This window comes from Rhineura floridana, chromosome 4, assembly GCF_030035675.1.
Source record: "Rhineura floridana isolate rRhiFlo1 chromosome 4, rRhiFlo1.hap2, whole genome shotgun sequence".
NCBI classification, from domain to species: Eukaryota; Metazoa; Chordata; class Lepidosauria; order Squamata; family Rhineuridae; genus Rhineura; species Rhineura floridana.
Window position 1 is genome coordinate 14,915,875 of NC_084483.1, and position 17,472 is coordinate 14,933,346.

The following is a 17,472-nucleotide window of genomic DNA, read 5'->3' on the forward strand; positions in this document are numbered from 1 at the left end:
GACTGAGACAGTAATCTGCCCTGGGCACATAGGCTCTGAGGAGTAGTGCTCTGTGCATCTTATGCCTACAGTATTCCTTTGTATTTGTCAAGGTCACTTCATATGTTAAGTCTTCTGATGTGAAGATTAACCTCTTTTAGAAACAAATGGTTTTTTTTAACATATAAAAGACAGTATTCTGTTATCTACCATGGGAGGGGCCCTAGCTCAGTGGCAGAACACATGCTTTTCATATTGAACATCTCAGGTGCAATCCTTGGCCTCTCCAGGTAGGGCTGGGAGGAAAAAGACTCTGGTCTGAAACCCTGGACAGTTGCTGCTAGTAAGTACAGACAATACTGAGCTAGACAGACCCATAGCCTGACATGGTATAAGGTAGCTTATGCCTTTTCCTTTAACTAGGAGTCTAGGATGCCACTACATACATCAGCTTGAACCCATGGTAGAAAACATTTGTGGTAGAAAACACAGTTGTGTGGCGAGGCACACATTCCAAAACGTGTATGTCAAAGGAAATAATTTCTACGTTGGAAAAAGTAACATCAGCCCTTGCTGAGACTAATGACAAAGATTTCTGTTGGGAATCCCTTGCTGCAAGTGAACACCAGAACATAGTAAATGAGGGGGTATAACAAAAAGAACATCATCATCATCCCTTTAATTGTAGTCCAAGGAGCCAAACAATGTGACGAGTTAAGATGAGATTCATTAGAGATTTGGGCCATCTGAGCTTACATTTTTAGAGAGCTGAGTTCCTGATAAGGGCAAGACAGTGAAGGCAGCTCTGAGTCCTAAATATAATACTGCACACTTATTCTGACATGTGAATGACTGTGTGACTCTAGGCACACTTGCTTTGGGTGTCAAGTTCCATGAAATAATTGAGCTCTGATCCTATGAATCTGCTTTATTTGTAGGAATGCAGGTAGAAATTAATGTTGCTTCAACTAAAGTAGCATCTAACCCTTGGCATGTGGGTCAATCAGAGCTATTCAGTCCTTCCCTGTTTACTTCTACTACTACTTTACATCCACAGCATGCAAGTCAGAGCATATGACGCAGCAGCAACAGCATAGCTCTGATCCTCACAACAGCACAGGAGGTGGTAAACCAGGATATGAGCTGTACTACTCCAGAGTGCAGGCGGGAGCTTACATGCTTAAAAGGTCCTCCACACAACAACAAAAAAGTTGCCTGCACAATGAAAATGAACATGCGCAAGAGAAGGATTCTAGCATAGTCTTGCACAAAAGTTTTCAGTGAGTAGTAATGAGGGTCTCGCCCCCATGGGAGAGTATTCTGTCTTGTGAGCCCCCACTGGGAGTCTGAAGTGGTATAGTCTAAGACTTGTTTACTTCCTCATCTGCTGCCAGAAAGTAGGAGGTTAAGGATGTGGATTGGGAATGGGTGACTGGGCCAGGTGGCAGTGGGAGAGAGGTTAAGGGGAAATTATGGTCCTTCAGGAAAGGCGGTGGTAAAACTAAAAGACTACACATTTCACTTATTCCTCAAACAGTATGCAGCAGGGGATCCTGGGTTGCTCTGATGGTTATTCATCTATAGGCAGCTAGGGGTAAAAGCACTGGTATGACATACCTCATGGATGATGCTCTGCTAGAGTTTGGTCTGAAGCTGGATCATGAAGTTCAGGTCCTGTTTAGTAGCTCAGAAGATGAAGCCATTACTTCCAAATAAAAGGCATTTATGAGCAAGGTATAAGAGTGAACATCCACATGAGCTTTTCTGGCAAATGATTTTTGCAACCTCAAGTAAGTTCACCAGTGTGGACATGTATTTCTCTACAGTTCTGGTAATCATCTAAAGCACTAACAACACACTCCTACGCATGTCTTCTCAGAAGGAAGACTCACTCAGTTCCATGGGACTTACTCCCAGGTAAGTGTATCTAAGATTGCAGCCTAAAGGCGTGATATGCAAATTGAAGAAGCATTACTTAGTGTGAGTTTTCCTGTCTTGGGACTTTTGAAAAGTTGCACTGTATGTGTAATGGAATAAAGGATTTTCATCATCATCATTGACAAATCTATCTGGAATCAGCAGCCTTCTGACTTCTTGCTTTGCTTCTATTTTTTTACAACAGGTAAATGACCAACTTGTGTGTGTGTGTGTGTGTGTGTGTGTGTGTGTGTGTGTGTAAAAAAATCCCTCCATAATGCAAAATGATCTAACCAGATATGTTAGATTTAGGGTCCAAATTTTTTTCAAGTGAAGTCAGTAATAACAAAAAAGTTGGAAAATACATGGCTTTCATATTGTGCATAATTTTTTTTAAAAAAAACCCTCCATCATTGAAATAATTATGAAGCACTTTTAAAGGCAACTCTCTATAGGCCTATGGTAAACATGCAAATCTATTCAACAAGCAACACAAAATTGGTTGTAGCAGTCACTGCTGAATTCACATTCCAACATGGTTTAGACAGCATTTCCCCCTGTATGGCAAACACATCAACAGGAATCTTACAACACTTGGATTTTAACTTGGAAAATGCCCACTCACTGGCTGGACTTCTTGAGTCAGCGTTTGACTTCCAAAGCATGACTCTAAATAATAAAAACGAATATTGCGACACTACAGTCATCAGTACAGACTAAAACAAAGAAATGCCCATATTGCTAGCTGAGCCCAAGCCTTTCTCTTGCGGACGAGTTGGGGATGGTTGGACTCATCATATTTTGGGCTAGAAAGGATGATGTGAAATTGTAACTGCTGAACAGTGGTGCAGGTTGCTGGGCGTGCAACTGGGTGCTTTTGTTTGTGTACTCAAAATGTCGCATCCAACAAAGTCATTCTATTTACGCAAGGACTTCTGCTTGCACAATGGAACTTCTCCTTCCTCTGCTCACCCTGTGTGAGCCCCAACCCTCTGGACAGATCTGTGGCAGCGTGTGGGGGGAAGAGAGGGAAAGGAACTTCTGTAAATACAACTGCAAGTCCTTGCACAAACAGGACAGCTTTGTTTGCTCCAACCCAAACACCCCTGCTGCTAAATTACAAATTATTACACACAGCTGGGCCTGGGCAACATCTGTGCAACTCATCAGATGGAACACAGCTACATATTTGTTAGCTAGTTTGGTTTGTTACATGCACAGCAGCTCCTGCTCCTGCTGTCGGACACAGGCAGGAAAAACAGGTGATGTGCTGAGCCCCTGGCAGAGCACAGCACATGATTGGCAGTCGGCTGCATTTATTTTGGCATTCACAAACCGTGTGGATCCAGCCTAAGAAAAGGCAATGGCAGGGCTGCTAGAGTTTGCAAGTGAGGAAAATCACCCAGCTGTCTGCACATGCAGGAAGCAGTGTCACTCAGCTGCAGCCACTGCTATTACAATATGCGGGACCAACGTTCACAATGAGAGGTGGGAAAGCTTCATTCTTGGCAAGCAAATCTCCGCTGTGCATTTTCTGTGGTAGCTGATGATCTGATATGCCACCACACAATAGTTGCAGATTTCATGTGATAAATATAGACATGTGATTCAGCACTTAGCATAAGGACCTTTTGCAAGGTATCCATTGCTTCAGGACAATACTGAAATCTTTACACATGATTTCCAAGGGGGAAAAGTATATGGTATTGCACAGAAATTTGAACGTTTGCAAAATGAAGACGCACATTTGACCGGCATGGATGAACCGTTCTTGTTAACATTCTGAACTATTAAAGTGTTTTGTTTTTGCGTGGGTGCGTGTTCCTTTATCATCAAAAGGGATAAAAAAGTAGGAAAGATCTCGCTCAAATGGTTGTTAAGTTACACCTATCACCTCTACTAGCACTATCGCTATGACATCAAAGTACTGTAAATTATCAAAAGCAATGTACAGAAAATTACAAATTCATTTCAAAATACATCACACTGCTACAACTGAGATAAAAAGTGCTTGGTTTGTTTGTTTTTGTCAGAAAAAAAGTATCCTTCTGAAGAAGAAGTGGTGCTTTGCTCCAGTTTTAAATAAAATTCCGGTATTCCACCTGGGTTGTGCTACAAGCATCTTCCCCACATTTCAAGAAGAGTTTGAAGTAACATCCCTCTGCTTTGATAGTTGACAGGCTAAAAATACCAACGGATTGTGGAAGGTGCATCCCATGCTAGAGTATTAACTGTCAACATGCCTGGTTTCCAAGCAAAGGAAAATCTTCATAAACCCGGAGAAGTCTCCTTCATTGTGTGAGGAGCCATACCTGCGGTGCTGGCTTAGCAATGGTGCTCATGAGTGACTTCAGCTTACTTGACAGTTTTCATCCAACTCCCCCAGAAGAAGAAAAAAGGAAAAAAACCTTGCTAGATTTAGTGGTGCCTGTATTGCCTCATGAGAGGCACTATGTAAGAAGGAGGCCCAGCCAGTTTCAGAAACGGGTGTCTCAACAGTTCTTCGGCTGTTCCTCTCTGCGAAGGTTCCCTCACCAGCATCAAGTCTAAAAAGTCGCGGAGTACCGAGGACACCTGGGAAAGCCAAAATGACATTGTGACACATAAATGATTGGCATCGTACCCATCAATCGTTAAATAAGAGCGTACAGCATTGGGGGGGGCACTTCAAAGTGTTCAGTAGCTTAGCAAACATGATCTGAGGCCCGGTCTACAGTCTGGCAGCAGCAAGAAGGTGGGAATTAGGTGGTCAAGTCCTGCGGTGGGACAATAGATTGTGCCCTTTCAGGCTAGGAACCTTGCAAGTCATTGAAACATGGTGCTCGTAACAGCAAGCACCTCTGATAGATTACTCACAAGTAGGTGTGGGCCAAGCAAGGATCTGCTCATAGCCTCACCATTTTCTTCCCTTTCCCCCAAACCACTGAATTTACTTACTGCAGGCAAGAAAACGGGGAAGGGGGCTCCAGTCCCTTGGCAGAGGATCACATTTGTTTGTTGAGGAGGGCAAGTGGCAGGTTCCAGCTAGTCTGGCAGGATCATGATGCTAATTGTGTCTGTTTGCATTGAGAAGGCAGGAATGTGATGCTTTGCCAAAGCACTGCCCCAGGTAAGTTTGGGGGCCCTTGGCATCTGTGGATCCTCCAAATGCTTACAAGTGGTTGGCATGCACAAAGGATTAAAGCAGGTGGGGGAACCTTTGGCTCTCCAGATGTTGCTAAATTACAACTCCCATCACCCCTGGCTCTTGGCCATGCTGGCTGGGGCTGATGAGAGTTATAGTTCAGCAACTTCTGGAGGGCCAAAGGCTCCTCCCACACCTGGATTAAGGACCTATCTGATCAGGGATGTGTTTGAGGATGGAGATGCAATGGGTGCAAGGCTTCAGCCCCCTTCAGGCACTGAATGCTTCATGTGATGATGGAAGCATGGGGACATGCTCACTGGCCACAACCGTTCCATCATGTACTCGTGACTTCATCCCAGCACCTTCCACACAGTGGAGGGCAAAGCTTTACGCATTCAGCCTCCCTGTGCACAACTGAGGAGGCTGATCGTGCAGGGCACCTACATGCGTAGATCAGGTTCACTGCTGCAGACCTTTGCCCTCCAATCATCCAATGGGGAGGCAAAGGAGGGGGCGGGGTCTTCAAACACGTTCCCTGCTCTCTTCCTCACACCTGGTAAGGAGTTCTCTGCCAGCCTGGGAGAAGACCTGCCCTGCCCCCTTTACCCCAAAGTAACTTTAGAAGCCTGCACCTGTGCTGAAGGGCTGGTGTCCACACCTCTGCTTACAAAGAGACTGTGCTGCTGCTGCTGAGGCCTTGCTTCAGCAGTCCCTCCAAAACAAGCTTCTGCTCAGAATAATGACGTTTTGTAGGAGATATAGTACATGGATTTCCTTAGGGGCTTGTGTGGGAGGGGGTGTTAATGATTACTTCTTTTTGTTTTTAAAGATTGTTTTATTATGTTCATAATATTATATTTACAGTATATGCTGTTATATTTGTTGTTAATGTTACTGTTTTATTATTTTTGTTATTAGGGAATTGTTTTTAAGATATATTTCTGTTGACCTTGTTGTAAGCTGCCTTGAGAACAATTTTTTGTGGAAAGGCGGCATACAAATAAAAAGATGAATGAATCAATGAATGAATGATGAATTCTAATTCTATTTTAGAATGCCTGAACAGGGCTTCCATGAAAGAATGAACCTTCTCACCTTATACAGATCCTTCACTCTTGGCGGTAAATTGTCTCGGATTCTGCGCATGGCCTGGAGAGGTGGCTCATTGAAATAAGGTGGCTCTCCATCTATCATCTCTATTACCATGATGCCGAGGGACCAGATATCCACCTGTAATATACATTCATATATTAAAATGACATGTGGTGAGACTACATGTTTGCTTCATGATGGCTCTGATATATGATAGTGAATCCCAACCCATGCATGCTTTTTCTTTTTGCCTGAAGCTTGCTCTCTTGCTGGAATAGATAGTGTTACCAGTTTTCATGCACTGACTTTCACTGGGTACCACTGACCAGGCTTAAATTTAGTGATACTACTGAAACTAGAAATTAGTCGGTTCATTAAGTCCAAATCTACTATGTTTGTAATTCTTCTTGGCCTTTTGGTTAAGATCAAGTGTAGTGTAGTCATTCTTGATTGTACAATGAGCTTTGACTTTGGTCCAATGAACTTGAACATTTTTGTAATTTCAACTGAGATGCATTACGTGTTAATTTACATTTTCTGTGCTTGCAGCAAGTGGAGGGGAAGCAGGGTTGTGGTCTGGGGGCTTTTTAAACAATTTTCTTTTTTTCTTTTTCTTTATTACATGTAGAAGCCTCTCTTAGAGGCTAGGGAGTGCAGCTTCTATGCACTTTCAAAACATGGCAGGAAATGTCTCTTGAAATGGTGTTATGTGATCACATTATGCTGCTTCCAGCAACTATCCAGAAAAAAAGATATCTACCCCTGTGTGCCTCCTCTAGGAAGCACACCTTAATGTTGTGAGGGAGTTTGAGAGTGTCGAAGAAGCTGAGAGCAATGCCATCAGGAGTCTAGACCAAGAGGCTAGACTCCTAGCAGGGGCACCCAAGGCAGAATGGTCAAAGCTGAGACACCAGACTAAGATGCATTCAAACTCAGAGGAGGGAAATGGTAAACCACCTCTGAATACCTCTTGCCATGAAAACCCTATGAATAGACTATCCAAAATGCAACACAAGATAGTGCTGGAAGATGAGACCCCCAGGTCAGATGGCACTCATTGAGTTACTGGGGAAGAACAACGGACAAGTACTAGTAGTGCTGTGACTAATGACACAACTGGGTCAAAGCTGAAAGGAAGCCCAGCAGCTGAAGCTCACAGATGCGAAAGGAGAGTCCGGAGTTGTATAACGTACATAATAGGAACATGGAATGTGAGAAGCATAAACCAGGGATTTTATGCAGAAGTACAGGAAAAAATTGATCACACACCAAACCAAGATGTGCTGTTAATCATGGGGGACTGGAATGCAAAAGTAGGGAACAGAGAAGAACTAGAAATGGTGGGGAAATGGGGCTTAGGAGATGGAAATGAAGCAGGAGAAAGACTGACTGAATTCTGTGAAGCCAATAGTTTGGTTCTTGCAAAATACATTTTTTGAGCAAACAAAAAGATGACTTTACACATGAACATCACCAAGTGGACAATATATGAATCAAATTGATTATATAATTGGTAGCAGAAGATGGAGAAGTTCCATACTTTCTGTGAAAACAAGACCAGGAGTAGACTGCTGTACAGTTCATGAACTGGTAATATTGAAAATCAGAGTAAAGCCAAAGAACAACAACAAAGCAATCATAATTCTAAAACACAATTTAAATAACATCCCAGAAGAATATAAAGATCAAATAAGGAACAGATTTGAGGCTTTAAACTTAGTTGATAGAGAACCAGAAGAACTATGAAGTCAGAGACATTAACAGGGAAGAATGCAAAAAGACAATACCTCTAGTTAAAAAGAGAGAAAAACCTCAATGGATGACTGACAAAACTCTTAAAATAGTTAAAAAAGAAGGAAAGGAAAAGGAAAAGGAGACAGAAACACAGTCACAACCCTAAATGCAACAATACAACGACTAGTACGTAGGGACAAAGAGAACTATTACAATAGAAGAGGACAACAAAAAAGGTAGAACAAGAACCCTATTCCAAAAGATCAGAGAAATTAAAGGGAAGTTTAAACCAAGAGTAGAGATGTTGAATAATCAACAGGGGAACACACTGACTGACTGAGATGAAATAAAAGGAAGATGGAAGCAATACACTGAAGAACTATATAAAAGAGATGCAAGGATGACAAATTCATTCACAGAGGAACCGTATGATGAAGAACCAAAAATTTTAGAATGTGAGGTGAAAGCTGCCCTTAAAATACTTGGAAGAAACAAATCACCAGGAACAGATGGCATACCAATAGAGTTGCTACAAGTTACTGAGACTGAATCTGTCCAAATTTTGACAAAAATGTGACAACAAATATGGAAGACTAAACAATGGCCCACAGACTGGAAGAGTTCAATATACATCCCAATTCCAAAGAAAGCAGTAATTATCGAACTATTGCCGTAATATCCCATGCAAGTAAAGTAATGCTCAAGATTCTACAACAAAGACTCTTACCATATATGGAGCAAGAAATGCCAGATATCCAAGATGGATTTAGATGGAGAAGAGGTACCAGAGATCATATTGCAAACATACGTTGGATAGTGGAAGGGACCAAGGAATTTCAGAAGGAAATCACCCTGTGCTTTATAGATTACAGTAAAGTCTTTGATTGTGTAGATCATGAAAAACTATGGAATGCTTTAAAAGAAATTCGGGTGCCACAGCATCTGATTGTCCTGATGCGCAACCTATACTCTGGACAACAGGCTACTTATAAGGACAGGATATGGAGAAACCAATTGGTTCCCAATCAGAAAGGGTGAGTGTATTTGATCACCCTATTTGTTTAATCTATATGCAGAAAATATCATACGGAAAGCGGGATTGGACCAAGATGAAGGTGTGAAAACTGGAGGGAGAAATATCTATGATTTAGGATATGCAGATGATACCATACTCTTGGCAGAAACCAGTAATGATTTGAAATGAATGCTGATGAAAGTTAGAGGAAAGCACAAAAGCAGGACTACAGCTGAACATCAAGAAGACTAAAGTCATGATAACAGAAGATTTATGTAACTTTAAAGTTGACAACAAGGACACTGAACTTGTCAAGGATCAATACAGTCATTAACCAAAATGGAGACAATAGTCAAGAATTTAGAAGAAGGCTAGGACTGGGGAGGGCAGCTATGAGAGAACTAGAAAAGGTTCTCAAATGCAAAGATGTATCACTGAACACTAAAGTCAGGATCATTCAGACCATGGTATTCCCAATCTCTATGTAGGGATGTAGGGATGTGAAAGGGATGTTAAAAAAGCAGATAAGGGAAAAATCAACTCATTTGAAATGTGGTGTTGGAGGAGAGCTTTGTGCATACCATGGACTGCAAAAAAAGACAAATAATTGGGTGTTAGAACAAATTAAACCAGAACTGTCACTAGAAACTAAAATGATGAAACTGAGGTTATCATACTTTGGACACATCATGAGAAGACATGATTCACTAGAAAAGACCATAATGCTGGGAAAAACAGAAGGGAGTAGAAAAAGAGGAAGGCCAAACAAGAGATGGATTGATTCCATAAAGGAAGCCACAGACCTGAACTTACAAGATCTGAAAAGGGTGGCTCATGACAGATGCTCTTGGAGGTCACTGATTCATAGGGTCGCCGTAAGTCGTAAGCAACTTGAAGGCACATAACAACAACAACAACCACCATCCTTGTGTGAGAATGTGTGGCAGACATCTCTGCAAACAATATCATGTGACGACGTAGCACAGGAGTGGGAAGTCAGGCCCAGGGGCCAAATGTAGCCTTCCAAGTCTTTCTGTCTGTACCTTACCATATCCTCTCCCCAGGCCATGCTCCTCATAAGCCCTACTTCATGCCTTCCTTAAGTGTTTTTGCCTGGCTGGGATGTACCCTTCAACTCAGATAATGCCTCTTGGTTACCTGGATGCAGGATAAAGAGGTGTGTATGAGTGTGTCTAGAACCTAGACTACTGTACCGAGATAAAATTTACGTTTGTTGCTCCACTCACACTTGCCTGTGGGCCCTGGAAGATGGTCAAGAAGGAAAGGTGGCCCTCGGGCTGAAAAAGGTTCCCTGCCCTGTTCTCAAAGTATGTATCAGGAGCCATGCGACCTAAGCCCACAAAGGAGAAAATAAAGGAGAAAATTGTTTTCTCCTCATATTACTGTAAGTTTCCCTGGTCCCAGGCTATGGTCTGAAGGCACATGAGGCCAGCACCCTGCTGAAGCTAAGCAGAGTCAGGTCTGGCCAGTGCCTGGATGGGAGACCGCTTGGGAACCATATGTAAGCCGCCTTGGGTTTCATGAAAAGAAAGGTGGGGTATAAATGTAATATATAAATAATAAATAAGTTTAAATTCAAAGATACTGTGAATTCATGTTGTAACTTCTGCAGAAATGTGTTAACATTGGATTCGCAATTCAATGAACAAATTGTGAATTATGACACTTTGGCCATCTCTTAACTCTAAGCACCCTAATGGAAAAACTCCTTTCAAAAATCTTGTATAGTGGGTGGGCTCATTTATTTATGAAAATCGTAAACATAATTTTGGGTCAGTCCCAATAGTCACTTGTAGTTTCCCTTTCGAAACATGCACCATTCCCAGGGATGCCATTGCATAGAGAAAAGTAAAGTGGCACATGAGATTTTGCAGTGATTTCTGAAATTCTGACAGCTTCTGTAGGACACTGAAGTTGCTGCAAAGGACCATCAGTTCTCATGAAACTTTCTCTATGTGACAAAGCTGCATGTGCTAGGACATTTTGAAGCTATGTTAGTATTCATGGTGACCATTAGTCTAGCTATTTTGGGGTCCATAATGGGTTCCAAAGTGTAACAGAGATCAGCTCCATCAGGCTCTTCCATCAGCTGTTACCTGCCAGCAGCCATTCTATCAGGTTGCAGCATAGGGAAAGATTCCATCAGGCTGCAGTACAGGGAAAGACTGGAAGCAGGGTCATTATCAGCTTTGCTGAGAAGTCAGATCCATCCAACTTTTCCTTTCCTTGAACTGTTTCCATTTTAGCTCACCAAAAGTAGCTTTAAGGATTAGTGTGTTTGTTTTCCTTTTCCCTCCTCATCTCTTTCCCCCTTTTCTTTTGTGAAATGTCTTTTAGATTGTAAGCTGTGGGCAAGGACTTTCTTGATTTTCTTTATCTCATGTAAACTGCTCTGGGAGCCTTTTTGGTTTAAAACATTTTTATTCTGCTCTTCAGTAATAAATAATTGAGAGAATAATTGATAAAGCAAACATATGCTGCTATATGGAACAAGACACTGGTTGAACTCACCTCAGTTCCATAAGGCAGTCTAGAGATCACTTCAGGTGCCATCCAGTATGGGGTTCCAACAAGTGATTTCCTTTTTGGAACATCTTTTGAAACTTGGGCACAGAACCCAAAATCTGACAATTTTATCTGAAAATAAATAAATAAATATTGCAGTAGAAAAATAATCAGGTGGGCAGCTAGCATTGTTCACACATTTTAGCAGATGTCCATAATTTTAGATGCACATTGTAGATACTGCTTAGAGGTTTTTGTTTTTTAAAAAATACTAAATGGTTTATAAATGCTTTTAAATAAAACAAATAATTCTTCATTAAAAGTGTGCAATGTTGTGCTTTGCAAATGGAGTAAGAGTGGAACTACATCTTCCCGAAAGCAGCCAAGATGAGAGAAAATGCTTAAGGTTCATCCACTGACATTTTAAGGTAGAAAAAGAACATTATGGTTTCCATTTTCATACAGTCCAAATTCAAAGATTATTTTGCAAGCCTTCCATCATTTCCATCTGATGAGGAAAAGCAGTTTGGAGTCATATCAAATCCTGCTGAAATGACTGGGACTTATGCACTTAGGCTGCAACACTGCATCTGCTTACCTGGGAGTAAGCCATATTGACCTCAATGGAAATTATTTCTGAGTAGACACGCATAGGATTATGCTGTTCTTTTCTCTGGATTGGGACCAATATTTTGTAGTGATTACAGTCTTTCTGCCCCCTGCTCCTTGCTTTGTCCACCTGTCAATGTGGTCCACAGAACGTTGGCCGCTTTCTGGCCCTACATCCAAAAGCGGTCCCCCCCTTTAGTTTATGTTATGTTATTGGATTTTGTGATTCTAAAATTGTTTCAGTTGCTCATTGCCCAGAGAGCATTTTGCGATCGGGCAACTGAAAAATACAATTAATAAACAAACACTGCTCTAATTACAAGAGATGTTATGTAAGCATGTGTGAACAGAGGCTTGGCTGGCTCTCCTAGACAAAAATGATGTACTTAGAGCAAAATGAGGAGATATTCTTTATCAATTCATAGCAGAACCCATTTTGCAGAATGCTATTTGTACATCAAGAAAACATCTGTTGCTATGCACCATGCAGAATAATCAATGGCTGGTGATCAAAAGACGACAGAGTTCTTGGGACTGCATGTCAGAAATGGAAAAGGCAACACATCAGGTGACCAGCTCATTTGTCTTGCTGGGCTGCAGTTTGGTGTCTAAAACAGGAAGCTGTAGGAGGAGTTAACAAGGATGCTTCATCAATTGGTGCATTGTGAAGACCAGCTACCATCATTGTCTTCTTTTGGCTTCGGTGGAGACATGGCTTTTAATCAAGGATTTCTCACCCATTTCTCCTCCCCCTCAGCTGAACATTATTTAAAAAAAGAAATGAAAAAGAAAGAATGGTTGCTATTTGTAAAACAAAGCCACCCATAGCAAAAGCTTCTTTTTATACCATTAAAGAACAGATGAAACCAATGCATGTTTTGGGTGCCAGATCCATTTCCCTTGTTGGAGGAGCCCAAGAGGCTTTTGCATGTTGATTGCTCCTCTGACTATATAAAAGAGATGCTTTAAAAAAAAAAAAAGGGAAAAGAAGATGATTAGACAACCACTCATGACAAAATGTGCATTGCAGAGAGTAATAAGCATAATGAGGCTTTGTATGCATATCCACAAAGCAGAGATCAGATGGCTTTTCAGTGGCACATATTAAAAAAAGCTGAAGAACATTCATGATGATGGAAATCATTTTCTTTTTGATGCTGGTCTATCACTCCCACTGAAAAACTGCAAAAGGTAAACGCAGAGGGTTTGTAAAGGACCAAGGCTGCAGAGAGTCAAGTTAAATCACACTGAAGGCAAGCCTAACTGTAAATGAAGCCTGAGTCCAGAAGGAAAATGATGAGATACAGCATTATGCGGCGCTGGCAGCCACAGCACCTGTATATATCGGTCGATGAATGCTGATACAAGTCTTCTTAGGCCAGTTGAGAAAAGTAAAAGGTTAGGAGGCCCTAGAACAGTGTTCTTGTGCCCCCAGATGTTATTGGACTACAGCTCCAATAATGGGAGTTATGGTCGAACAACATCTGGGGACCCAAGGTTGAAGATTGCTCCCAAAGACTGCCACCAGCTAGACTTCCATAAGGTTTTGTGGTAGCAAAAGAGGTCGGACCTCAATTATATGTGTCAAAGCTGATATCAGACAAAGGATTTCCGTACTTAAATTGGTGTTGTGCTCAAGGCACACTAGGAGTTAGCTCAGGGAGAGGAGTCAGATGAGGACGAGGTCCGTGGGAGAATAAAGGAAGGGAGAGCACAGGCAGCCCGCAGACTCCCTCGGCCAGCCCCCCCATCGAGGCAGTTCCCACTCCGCCTGTGAGCCCCTGCCTGAGCCATTGGGAAGCGACCCCTCGCGTGTGCCAACCACGCCCCCACAGGAATCCCCGCCTGGCACTTCAAACGCTTCCCAGCCAACCAGCTTCCCGCTCCCGGAAGTCCAGCCATTGCCTATTAAAGCCCCACTGTCAGATGGGCCATTAGAGGCTCGCCCCCCCTCACCCCACACGAGACGGTGAGAGAAAAGGGTCCTTGAGAGGGTGGAACTTCAGAGGAGCCGCCGTTTATGGGTGAAGATCTTCCCTACTTAAGCAGCTGCCCGCCCAGGCTCCAGTGCTGATTCAATACTCCCCACACGCTGCAGAGACTATTTAGGTAGCTTAGCTAGGGAACGTAGTGAGCTAGATTAGACAGGATTATGAAGCGCACTGCTTGGGACGGAAGCATCACTCTAATAAAACGAGAATTAAACCAAGCCTTGTCTCCGTCTCAGGCTCTGGACAGGACAATTGGTTGAAATGTCAGCACTGCATGTGTTACCTTGGTTTGCTGTAGTGGAAGCATGCACAAGCAGCCTAGGAAGTGGGGTACAGCTGGCAGGCTGACTCTGCTCAGGAAACCCTACACTCCCCCTTATCTTAAGTACTGCAGTTATTGGTGCAAGTTTACACTTGTTCCTGCAGGCCCATAGGATGTTGCGCACCACAGTGAAGCAGTATAATTCCCAAAAACCTTCCCAATGCTACTGCCATTTATGTTCACTACTTTGCATTTGTGCAAGTCCCATCAGCTCCAGATAACACAACAGTGCTAGTTGGGGCTGATGGGAGTTGTAGTTCAAAACATCTGGAGAGTATCGGGATGGGGAAAGCTGGTCTAGGCAATGTCCCTGTTTTAGCCAGCAGCTAGCAAGAAAGCATTTCCTTTTAGCTCATCCTAGTCAATTATGGACTGCTTTAAAAGAATTGGGGGGTGCCACTGCAACTGATTGTACTGATGCGCAACCTATACTCTGGACAAGAGGCTACTGTAAGGACAGAATAGAAAAAGAGGAAGGCCAAACAAGAGACGGATTGATTCCATAAAGGAAGCCACAGGCCTGAACTTACAAGATCTGAACAGGGTGATTCACGACAGATGCTCTTGGAGGACGCTGATTCATAGGGTCGCCATAAGTCATAAGCGACTTGAAGGCACAAAACAACAACAAAGTCCATTAGCAGTGCAGCTTCCAGCCGTCTTGCTTTCAACTCAGCTTCATTCAGTCTCTCTGCAATACTCCATCTTAACCTCTTTTTTCTGATTTCTAGTTCCTGCACCTGCAACTTCCCTGCTTGCCAGCTTCACCTATATTTGTTGTTATGTGCCTTCAAGTCGATTTCGACTAATGGCGACCGTATGAATCAGCGACCTCCAATAGCATCTGTTATAAACCACCCTGTTCATACTGTGTTCCAAATCCCCTGCCCTATTAGCCAATCAAAAGGACATTAGAATTCTGCTAAGTTTCTGTTTCTGATTCTTAAGTAACTAGGTTTCTTCCAAGGTTTAAGTATCCTGGGTTGACGTTTTGACACCCCTTCCGAGAAGAGCCCCTAAATATAGCCAAATATCTAAACAGAAAAGAACTATTTTAAAACAAAGAACACACACAAAATGTCTGAGAAATTTCATTCATTCACTCTTGTGCACCCACTAGATTCACTTCCCAATTGCTCTGTGCTTGCTATAGACTGTGAAGGTTTGCCTAGCTAAGGTACAAAGCCAGTGTGGTGTAGTGGCTAGAATGTCAGTCTAGGATTCCGGAGGCCCGGGTTCAAATACCCGTACAGCTATGAGGCTCACCTTGGCCCAACTACAGTCTCTTTGCCTAACAGCCTAACCTACCTTACAGGGTAGTTGTGAGGATAGCATGGAACTATGTATGCCACCTTGAGCTCCTTGGAGGAAAGGTGGGATATAAATGTAATAAATAAAATAAAACAAAACTTTAGATGGATCATTGCCTCGATATGATAAGAGACATAAAGAAAGGACTTTTGATTATCTAGGGACTAGTTTCACAACGTTGAAGTCAGCACTACTTTTTGATCCAATGCACAAATTAATCAGTAAGGAGAGCTAATTTACTGTTATATAAACAACTTCAAAATTTGTGCAAGGTCCTCGTTGCTTTATTTGGGATGTTTTACACTTTCTTCTGAAACACTTGGTTATAACTTTTCTCTGTCAACTGAGTACTTGCACTAGTACAAGGTTTAGCCCCATCGCTACGGAATTTTCTACTCCTCCCTCCACGTGGCCTGTACCATCCCCAAATCTGCTCTGGAGGGCTGGGGGAAAACCCAGAAAAGATTTAGGAGGCACTGGGTGGAGGAAAGGGGGAGAACTTTCCATTGTGCAAAGAGAAATCCTTGTGCTGATGGAATGTTCACCTTAGCGCTACTTTGAATAGAACCTCAAGGTTCATATTATCTGGTTGGGATCCACTGCAGGTGGTGGTCCATTTCTGCATAGGGGCTTTTCAACTCCCCCTTCCAGCAGCACCCCCCCCCACAAGGTGAAGGATCCTGCAGAGCAGCAGTTCATGAAGAGTGCGAGACTGTAAAAAAACTCCAAAGCCATCCTCTCTGTATGTTCACCATTGCTCTTTTTTTGTTCATGTTTGGGGCATATGTGGCCTAGCACAACGTCCACAGTTATGTTCCATGAGGCATCATCCAGTCCCATGATCACAATTTTAAAAAAGTACATAGTAGAGAAAATGTCAAACACTTACTCGCCCATCACTTGTGAGAAGTATAGAGTCGCTCTTTATATCCCGGTGAATCACTCCTTGATTGTGCAGGTAGGACAGTGCTCTTAGTACGGACAGACAAACTGTAGCAATTTGTTCTTCATTCATTCTGGAATTTTTAAGAAGGCAACACACAGAAACAAAGCACGCAATATGGTTTACTGTTTGAAATGTTTCTGTAAAACCCAATGATTGCAAATGATTTTAATACTCTGAAGTTTAAAAGATATGGGGAGTTCACAAAAGTTCCTCCATTTGTGAAAGAACGTGCAGAGAGGGTCACAAGGCTGTGAAGACTAGCCGTGCTCAACACTGCCACATGGGTTAGCCCCACCCACCCTCCCACTCCCCAAGTGTGCATGCATTCAACTGATGTTGGAAGAATTCCCCACGCATACATCAGTGTGCAGACAGAGCTCCTTCATGTGAGGAGGGAGCCTGATTAGGTAGAGCCTCTCCTCATATGGAGGAGCTGTACCCACATACATTGTATTTTATAACTAAGAACAAACACAGCATGTTTGTTCCACTCTCCATTGAATGTGTGGGTGCCATCACCCCAGAGTCCAGCAGCAATCAGGACACAGAGTCTGAAGCTACAGACCGGGTCCCTGACTCTGAGCATCATGCTGGTGACTGGATGAGGGCACTAAAGCAGAGGCTGGAAAGCAGGAGCCTCTGGGACAGATCCCACAGAGCCAGGGCCCATACAGCCAGATCTGAGACCCTCACAGGCACCTTCCCTTGGGCCCGAGGAACTGAATGCCTCCCAGCCTACCTTGCTGCAGGAAGCACACCAGCTGGGAGGCTAGGGAGGGCAGAAGAAGTACCTATATGCAGGCCAGAGAGTTGGCTCTTTAAGGGCTGCAGTTCTCACAATGGGCCTGAAGGCTAGGAGAGGTGAATGCAGAGGCTCCAAGGCCCTCAGTCCATCCCTGCTTG

At 42.9% G+C, this 17,472-nt stretch overlaps 1 protein-coding gene across 3 annotated transcripts in view; it reads right to left on the bottom strand.

The window, feature by feature from the left end:
- Nucleotides 1–2,306: 2,306 nt before the first annotated feature.
- PAK5 (p21 (RAC1) activated kinase 5) overlaps nt 2,307–17,472 on the bottom strand; it is a 159,073-nt gene continuing 143,907 nt past the window's right edge. For all 3 annotated transcript variants that reach the window (XM_061622545.1, XM_061622544.1, XM_061622543.1), the window contains 4 exons: nt 16,513–16,639; nt 11,397–11,522; nt 6,119–6,253; nt 2,307–4,470 (listed from right to left, as the gene is read on the bottom strand). In XM_061622545.1, coding sequence (XP_061478529.1) covers nt 4,315–4,470; nt 6,119–6,253; nt 11,397–11,522; nt 16,513–16,639 — 544 coding nt within the window. In that variant the 3' untranslated portion in view covers nt 2,307–4,314. The remainder of the gene's footprint in view (nt 4,471–6,118; nt 6,254–11,396; nt 11,523–16,512; nt 16,640–17,472) is intronic.